This window comes from Nicotiana sylvestris, chromosome 1 (genome assembly GCF_000393655.2).
Source record: "Nicotiana sylvestris chromosome 1, ASM39365v2, whole genome shotgun sequence".
Classification (NCBI taxonomy): Eukaryota; Viridiplantae; Streptophyta; class Magnoliopsida; order Solanales; family Solanaceae; genus Nicotiana; species Nicotiana sylvestris.
Window position 1 is genome coordinate 181,709,862 of NC_091057.1, and position 10,007 is coordinate 181,719,868.

General features: G+C 35.4%; 2 protein-coding genes across 2 annotated transcripts; one reads left to right on the top strand and one right to left on the bottom strand.

Annotated features, from left to right (window-relative positions):
• Nucleotides 1-3,167: 3,167 nt before the first annotated feature.
• On the bottom strand, nt 3,168-4,180 carry LOC138877636 (uncharacterized). Its single transcript, XM_070157263.1, has 2 exons — nt 3,728-4,180; nt 3,168-3,440 (listed from the first exon to the last, which is right to left on the bottom strand). The coding sequence occupies exons 1-2, from the start codon at nt 4,178-4,180 to the stop codon at nt 3,168-3,170; spliced, it is 726 nt and encodes a 241-aa protein (XP_070013364.1).
• Nucleotides 4,181-8,241: 4,061 nt separating this feature from the next.
• On the top strand, nt 8,242-9,363 carry LOC104224659 (glycine-rich RNA-binding protein). Its single transcript, XM_009776341.2, has 2 exons — nt 8,242-8,450; nt 8,797-9,363. The coding sequence occupies exons 1-2, from the start codon at nt 8,343-8,345 to the stop codon at nt 9,157-9,159; spliced, it is 471 nt and encodes a 156-aa protein (XP_009774643.1). The 5' UTR covers nt 8,242-8,342; the 3' UTR covers nt 9,160-9,363.
• Nucleotides 9,364-10,007: the final 644 nt, after the last annotated feature.

Genomic DNA, 10,007 nt, shown 5'->3' on the forward strand with positions numbered 1-10,007 from the left:
TTTAATAAATACTCACTAAGACGATTATACCACATTCATCCTGATTGCTTTAGACCATACAACGATCTTTGCAATTTGATTGAAAACATTTCCCGGGACTTTGAATTATTTGCGTTTGGCATTTTAAATCCATCGGGAATTTTCATATATATTTCATTATCAAGTGAGCCATAAAGGTAGGCGGTAACCACATCCATTAAATGCATGTCAAGCTTTTCATGGACATCAAAACTAATGAGATAACGGAAAGTTATAGCATCCATAACGGGTGAATATGTCTTCATAATTGACACCAGGCCTTTGTGAAAATCCTTGTGCGACAAGGCGTGCCTTATATTTTTGTACCTCATTTTTCTCATTTCTCTTGCGTACAAAGACCCATTTATAGCCAACAGGCTTAACACCATTAGGTGTTTGGACTAGAGGCCCAAAAACTTCACGTTTTGCAAGTGAATTCAACTCTGATTGGATTGCTTCTTGCCATTTTGGCCAATCTAGTCTTTGTCGACATTCTCCAACAGATTGAGGTTCAAGATCCTCACTTTCTTGCATAATGCTAGATGCAACATTATATGCAAAGACATAATCCACCACTATATCCACTCGATTCAAATTTGTCTCAATATCGATTGGATTTATTGATAGTTCCTTATTTTCTTGAGTCTCGGGCTCAGTGGTTTCCTCATGAATCTCAAAATTTATTAAATCGTGGATTTCTTCGTAAGATTCTTTCATAGTGTCATTTTGATAATTTGTTTTTCTTTTTCTAGGATTTCGATCCTTAAAACCTAATGGTCTACCACGTTTTAGGCGCACTTTTGACTTATTTGCTATGACACTAGAAGATTGTCCAACAGGGACATCAATACGGATTGGAACATTCTCTGCGGGGATATGTGATTTTGTTATCCTTTTCAAATCCGTAAATGCATCTGGCATTTGATTTGCTATTCTCTGCAAATGGATAATCTTTTGCACCTCTTTTTCACAAATAGAGGCACGTGGATCAAGATGAGATAATGATAGATTTTTCCACAAAATTTCATGTTTGGTTTCACCAACTTCTCCCCCTAATTTTGGGAAAAGTGTCTCATCGAATCGACAGTCTGCAAATCGAGCAGTGAATAAATGCCCTGTTAATGTTTCAAGATATCAAATAATGGAGGTGATTCAAACCCAACATATATTCCTAACCTTCTTTGCGGACCCATTTTGGTGCGATATGGCAGTGCTACAGGCACATATACTGCGCATCCAAAAATTCTTAAATGCGATATATTAGGTTCATGACCCAAAACTAATTGCAACGGGAAAAATTTATGATAATTTGTCAGTCTGAGACGAACTAGCATTGTTGCATGCAAAATGGCGTGACCCCAAACAGAAGTGGGCAGCCTCGTTTTCATGAGTAACGGTCTTGATATCAATTGCAGACGTTTAATTAAAGACTATGCAAGACCATTTTGAGTGTGAATATGAGCTACAAGATATTCCACTTTTATGCCAATTGATAAGCAATAATCGTTAAATGCTTGGGATGAAAACTCAACAGCATTATCAAGTCTAATAGACTTAATTGGATTATCGGAAAATTGTGCCCGTAGTCGAATTATATGTGCCATTAATTTTGCAAATGCGAGGTTGCGAGATGACAATAGGAACACATGAGACCATCTAGAAGATGCGTCTATTAGGACCATAAAATATCTAAACGACCCACTAGGTGGGTGAATAAGTCCACAAATGTCTCCTTGTATGCGTTCCAAAAACGCAGGGGACTCAATTCCAACCTTTGTTGGTGATGGTCTAATAATTAACTTGCCTTGATAACAAAAAGTGCAAGAAAATTCATTATTTAAAAGAATCTTTAAATTCTTTAATGAATGCCCATTTGAGTTTTCTATAATTCGTCTCATCATAATTGATCCAGGGTGTCCCAATCGATCATGCCAAAGTACAAAAGTATTGGAATCAGTAACCTTTTGGTTTACGGTAGAATGTGCCTCAATTGCACTAATTCTTGTCCAATACATGCCACAAGATAAAGATGGGAACTTCTCAATAACCCTCTTTTGGCCAGAGACATTCTTGGTAATGATGAGATATTCAAGATTATTCTCATCTATTGTCTCAATATGATATCCATTTCGACGGATATCTTTAAAACTCAACAAGTTCCTCTTGGACTTGGAGGAGAACATTGCATTCTCTATAATAAGTATTGTTCCCTTAGGCAGGGTTATAGTAGCTCTTCCAGAGCTTTCAATTAATTTAGTACTACCAGAAATTGTAGTAACATCTGCCTTACACATACTTAAATGAGAGAAATATTTCTTCTCTTTGAATATTGTATGTGTCGTACATGAATCAATTAAACAAATATTTTTACAATTGAACTTTGATCCAAGTTTGTTTTGTGGAATATCCATATTTGCTTCCCATAGGTTGACATACAAAAAAATATATGAATAAATATAAGTATTTTCAAAGATAAAGGAAAAGTGAAGTCAATAACTCAATAATAACTTATAATGCAATTTCGAGCAAACTTTGTTTATAATATGAACAATTACATAGAAAAAAATATAATTATGCCTTTCATTGAATGACTTAATAGTCTTGCACAATAGGAAAATACAGACGAGATTGGATCAAAAAATATACTCATTGACTTGTTCAATTAATGTGTCAGATTTAATCAAACTGGCATACGCTAATTTAGGAATGAATTATGATTAATTGATTGAGCGGAAATCCGTATTGGCGTTTGTGACATAACCAAGTTTTGTTTATGAAAGAAACTGTAATGGTTCAAATGAACATGTGCCTTTTGTGTGATGCTGAAATTTTTTCGTACAATTAGCAACTTAGCATGTCAGTTGCAAAAAAAATAAAGATTTGAATTTCCTTGGAAAAAAATTTTAAGTAGCCTTCACATAACCTCTTGGTTATTTGCAAATCATAACGTTACTTTAATAAAAAATATATATTAATCTTTGAAAGCTAAGAAAACTGAAACATTGTTTAAAACGAATACTAACACTATTCCATAAAATAAATAATATGAATTGATACTAATGACTACTACTCATGTAAAGAATTATCATTACATGATGTTTATTCACTAACTAATACAAATAAGCAAAATAAAAATAAAATCAAACTGCTCAATCTTCTTTAACCACAGATCCATCACCGATCATATGGTCTATTTTTCCATCAGGGCGCTCAAAGAAATCTGCCACATCCAAGTGGGTGACGTCAAAATCATTGTCAGAGACAAAATTGGCTTCAAAGCCTTTATTCTTTAGAGATACTTGATAAAGCTCAACCAAATGTCTTGGTACACGACAAATATTTGCCCAATGCCCTTTTCCACCGCAACAATAACATTCAGTTTCTGAACCATTTGCCTTTGGCTTCTCATCTTTTCCTTTCCACTTTTGGTGATTATTTTTCTTTGGGGGTGACTAACACTAGGAAAATTTCTTCCTTGTCTACGACCACGGCCACGACCACGACCATGACCACGAATAGAGTCACAGCCTTTTCCACGCTTAGCCTAATGGGAATACACCTCATCCACTTCTGGCAATGGTGTAGACCCAGTGGGTCGATTTTCGTGATTTCTCATAAGCAAGTCGTTATTTCGCTCAGCCACGAGGAGAAGAGAAATCAACTCAGAGTACTTTTTGAAACCTTTCTCTCTGTATTGCTATTGCAAGACCATATTGGAGGCATGAAACGTTGTGAACGTTTTTTCAAACATATCATAATCAGTGATAGTATCTCCACAAAGTTTCAATTTAGAAGTAATTCTGAACATTGCAGAACTATATTCAGAAACAGACTTAAAGTCTTGGAGCCTCAGATGAGTCCAATCATATCGTGCTTGTGGAAGAGTGACCAACTTTAAGTTGTCATATCTTTCCTTTAAGCCATTCAACAAAGCAAGTGGATCTTTGACTGTGAGATATTCTATTTTCAACCCTTCATCGAGGTGATGGTGCAAGAAAATCAAGGCCTTAGCACAATCTTGGGTGGATGCTTTAGTTTTGTCTTTAATGGCGTCTCCAAGACCCATTGCATCTAAATGAATTCCAGCATCCAACACCCATGTCATATAGTTCTTGCCCGAAATTTCAAGGGCAACGAACTTTCTTTTCATAATGTCAGTCATAATTAAAAAGAGGAGAAAAGTTATACCTTAATCTTCTCAAAGAGCTTCTTGAGACGGTAGAGTCTCGTGCTGATAACGTGTTGTGAAACAATAAAAGTAGAAGAACAATATTGCAGAGAAAGAGAGAGAGGAAATTCTTATTGAATTTTGGGATGATTTACAATGGGGTAAGACCCCTCTATTTATAGGGGAAAAATGACTTAGCCACAAAGTAAAATTCTTTACAAGATAGACATTCACTCTAAATAGAATTCTATACATAACATTTTGAGCATAATTTTGGGACACAAGTCTTGCTGTATTGGTCAAACTCACCTTGTTTACAACTTTTGCTGCAAAACTTATCTAGAGTACAAGATGAAGGACAAGTATAGCTTTAATACAAATTGTTCACATATTTTTCCAAGTTGGCAAAACTTGCAATTTTTTTTTTTAAATTGTTCATAAGTTTTGCTAGACAAAAAAGCCTTAATATTATATTATTCTATCTATCTTGCAAAAAAAAAAAAAATCACTAATTTTGTCGTTTCAACTTTCGACAGACCTAGCCAATGTTGCTCAACTATTCATATATGTAATTAAATTCATTTATATTCAACATATTATTTGTGAAACAACCTCATTTCATCATTTACACTAAATGACTAGTTTTATCGAGTTCAAGCATGACGAATAAGAGATTAACATTAAATTCAGGAAAAAAAAGTTACGATAAAAAAAATTAAAAATATGAAGAAAAAATTATCAAAAGGATGAATATGTGTAGTAACACAATAGAGAACGAGTAAGGGGAAGATGAAAGTGAGAATAGTTTATGCATTATTAAATACAACAAGTTTTCCTATTATAAAGGGTGTGCAATTGTGTGGACATAATGAGGTCATCTTGCTTCTTCTGTTATCTCCCAAGTCTCAACGTTAAGGACCCTTACTCCTATTCGTCTTTAAATCTAGATTCACAATAATATTAAATATCATATAAGGTATGATTGTCTAAAAAAATCAAATCTGAATCCACAAGAATCAAATTGCAATTGGAGTAAGTAATTTAAATCAATAATTTGGTGGACCCAGCTGTACAAAAGCATAAACCACCAACACGGAGCTTACTGTATAAATATCTTTATCTCTTGATATTTTATGGGCAGCGCCGTGCCAGGCGGGGTTTGTCTAAAATATCTTGGAAGTTCAAACCCAGGTTTAACCCTGGTTAGCCACCAAAGGTCATCTGTTGTTGCCAGCGTAAATTAACGGCAGTCGCATATTCCCCCTGATATTCCTAAATCTGTACGTGATTGGTATTACTTCCATTTCTCCTTCTTAGCGGAGTATGATTTTATGGAGGAATACTATTTTTAGTTACTATTCACGTTGTTTTCTCTTAAATTACGTTACTCTATTTTGTCACATTATGACCACATTTTTCTTCTGAAATACGAACTTAGTACACATGCAAATACAAGCACATTTGGAGAAAAAATTATTCAGATCTTATACAGATATCAAATTATATTAATAATCGGTTAAATAATAACATGAAAATACATATTAAATAATCACGATTAATCAATAAATCATATGCAAAAAACATGTCACGATCTTATTATTGTATAACAAATAACTAAACCTGTAAGTATTTTTCTCTATTTGAAATTCGAACTAGTATATACATAGAGTTGGAACTCTAAAAAAGATTTTACTTCCTATTAAGTTCATGCATATTGCCAAAACCAGTAGTAGAGACAGTGATGTTCCACACCACTGACTTAAAATGTGTATTTTGGTTTATCACGTAATTTTGAAAACGAGACCTCAATGGAAGTTTGGCCAAATACATACACAGACCCTAAACTTTGCCCGAAATTTCATTTTGGCACCTTATCTCCAGCATGTTCCTATTGGGCACCTTATGTATGCTCAAACTGTGTCATTTAAACTCGCATTGCTGATGTGGCATGATGCGTGTTTTACCCATCTTTTTAGCGCGTGAAATGGTTTGCTAAGTTACTCTTTTGCCTAAACTTGGATTCTTTTCATGCTAATGTGGCATGATGTGCTCGCTACACATTGAAGTCCGGCGAATTTTTTGACAACTTCCATCACCTTCCTCTCTTCCACTTTATGTTTTCACCAATAATTTCCTAACAAATTTCCATATATTTTCTCATAAATATATTTTTCAATAATTTCTCATAAAAAAGATCAGCTTCATTATACTTCATCTTCCCAGATTCATTGCTGGAAAAGCTTCATTGATTTTTTTATACAGTAATGTCCATTAAATAACGAAAAAGGTGCAATAATATCCTTGAATTATTGGATATAGCTCAATTTTGTCCTCCATTAGTAAACTGGGTCATTAATATCCCTCACATTAGCAAACTGGACCAATAATGCCTTCATTCTAGCGGCAGTCCACATAAGTCTTCTCAAAGGCATTAATTAGCTGACATGACATCCACGTGGCTTCCACATAAGCGGATCTCTCTTAAGCCTGCTCCAATAACCCATTAGCCCATAAAACAAATACCCAGTTATCAATCAAATATTATTGGACATTTTCCAATTGTTAAATGAGTTTCTAAATTCAGCACAATATTCTCCCTATTTTCTTTTTCGAACCCAATCTTTACCTTACCTTGAAAGTTTTCATGAACAGTGAGCTTTGGCTTCTTTTTTGATGGTCTCTTTTCTTGTTCCTCTTCTTCTGAAGATGATGATACTGTAGCATCTGGGTCTGAAATTTTTATTCTTATTTTTCTCTATATTTTGATTGATTATCTTTGATCAGGCTTATTTGTTATGTTTGATCTTATATTTCATGATGGGAAAAATGGGAAAAGGTCCAATAATATTTGATTGATAACTGGGTATTTGTTTTATGGGCTAATGGGTTATTGGAGCAAACTTAAGTGATATCCGCTTATGTGGATGCCACATCAGCTAATTAATGCCTTTGAGAAGGCTTATGTGGACTGCCGTTAAAATGAAGACATTATTGGTCCAGTTTGCTAACATGAGGGATATTAATAGCCCAATTTGCTAACGGAGGACAAAATTGAGCTATATCCAATAGTTTAAAGATATTATTGGACATTTTCCTATTAAATAATGATGTGATAATTTCGTGTCATAAAGTAAAACTGTACTCTAAATATTTTCAAGAACCAAAATTAGAAGCATGAATAAAGTTTGGAATTTCAAGATTGAGTGTAAATGCTTTTGGAGAACTAAACAATCTATTGTAGATATAGATTTTTAAAAAAACTAACTCGTACATTTAACAAATCGTTCTCAAAATCTAGTCTTAACATTCATTATTTTCTTTATTTCTCCAAAACTAGTTTTTCAAAGACTCAACTAAAACCAAACTCAAGTGCAACCTATTCCCTTTCTGTTTAAATTTTCTCCTGAAGTTTAAATACTCATCGCCCTGGACAATCCATCAGTCTTTAAGGCAAAATAGATGTGTGCACGGGGGAGTGGGAGAAGCTGGTCTAGAAATGGTGAGGGGTTCTATGGAGGAGAGGGATTCCAGGAAGAAATGACGCAATGGCAATAAAAGGGTCGTGGGGTTCATGGGCTGTTTCAAAATAGTGTTCTTTTTAGCTCAGAAATTTTACTCAGAGCCACTTGGCTTGTTTTCATTTGACCTTTTTGCCACATCACACGCGTATAGTTCACGCATCCAATATTTTTTGTTGGCAAGTCAAGAGGGGTTTAAATGACACAGTTTAAGAGTACATGAGGCGCCCAATTGGAACATGCTTGAGATAAGGTGCAAAAATGAAATTTTGTGCCAAGTTTAAGGGTCTTTGTACGTATTTGGCCAACTTACATCTAAAACATTTGTGGTATTATTCTAACTGTGCAGTGAATATGAATTATTTGTGTGTCAGAACAAATTGAAGAAAGTGACAAAAATAAGCGAGAAACGGAGTTTTTTCCGTAACGAAACGGACAATTTTTTTTAACCAGACCCCTAACCCGAGTTGTATTGAAGTTAGGAAAATAACCGCCGTGCTCGGTTAACTTAACCAGCCCTAGACCCAAACCCAGGCTCCTCAACCAGCCTATAAAAACCGGCATTTTCTACTCTCTTCACCACAGCTCTCTCTCTTTACTTCGTTTTTAGGGTTTCTTCTTATTAATTAGGAAAAAAAATGGCAGAAGTTGAATACAGGTGCTTCGTCGGTGGGCTAGCATGGGCTACCACCGACCAAACACTTGGGGAGGCTTTTTCTCAGTTCGGCGAAATTCTCGACTCGAAGGTCTGTTGCAAAACAGAGCAGAGATCGGATTCGAGCCGATTTGAATCGGCTTCGTTGACCCTCTGTTACTGGAAAAATTGATCTGTTACTACTCTCTCTGTTACTGTTACTGTTACTACTCTCTGGTTTATCTGTTACTGTTACTGTTTGTTACTATTATTCCACTTTCCCCGAAACGGTACGTTCCGTCTTCCTCTGTTTATACAAGAGATGAAGATAGATCGATTTTAATGTTTCTCCCCTATTTTTTTTATTTTATATTTTATGGATTTACCTATTTTTGGATGTTATGTTGTAGATCTGGTTAGATCTGATGTGTTTTTTTAATGATATTTGAATTTTTCAGATTATCAATGACAGAGAAACTGGTAGATCTAGAGGATTTGGATTTGTTACCTTCAAGGATGAGAAAGCCATGAGGGACGCTATTGAAGGGATGAACGGCCAGGACCTTGACGGTCGTAACATCACCGTCAACGAAGCTCAGTCTCGCGGAAGCGGCGGAGGTGGAGGCGGTGGCGGTTACCGTGGTGGTAGCGGTGGAGGCTACGGAGGTGGTGGCCGTCGTGAAGGTGGATACGGTGGTGGCGGCGGTTACGGAGGTGGCCGTCGTGAAGGTGGTTATGGTGGTGGTGGCGGCGGCGGTTATGGAGGTGGCCGTCGTGAAGGTGGTTACGGTGGTGGCTCTGAAGGAAACTGGAGGAGTTAGATTTTCCGTTGCCTTTAGATTTATTTTTTGGTTTGAAATTTATGGTTCTAAGTTTGGTTGAAGTTCCGTTATGGTTTACTGTGGTTCCTGCTACTGTCCTCGTTTTTGACCGTGAGATTGTTACCGTGATGTTACGTTGTGGATCTGTATTTACAAAGTTCTCTGGAATGAAGTGAATGAAGATTTACCGTTTACAATTAACAATTCATGTGTGTGTTATTATTTAGTTTAGTAAATGGAGATATATCCCTTTATGTCAGTCTATGCGCCTATTAATCCAAGTATTCGTCGCTGTAAAAAGAAAATATCTAATCAAGCTTATGGTCATGTGGATTGAAGCTGAATCAGATCTGCTTACTTATTTTACTGAACATCTATATCATATAAGAGTGAGATCCATAATTTGGCTGAAAGCATTAATTTAAAGATCAAAGGCCTTAAACGTAGAACCATCTTGCGTTAGAATTAGCAATACCATGTAATTATGTACTAATGAACTAATTATTTGTCGCTCCATTTGGATATGTATCAGTTTTGGTTTTATTGGATGTCTCGTAAGGAACATAATGTGATTCATGTAATAAAACAATAAATGTAGAAGAACAATATTGAAGAGGAAATTCTTATTGAATTTTTGGGATGATTTACAATGGGGTAGAACCCCTCTATTTATAGGGGGAAAATGATTTAGCCACAAAGTAAAACTCTCTACAAGATAGACATTCACTCTAAATAGAATTCTATTCATAACACTCCCTCTTGAATGTCTACTCGATAAGTAATGTGCCTCATTAAAAACCTTAAATAAAATAAAACCCAATGGGAAAAAAATTCTAGAAAAGGAAAAG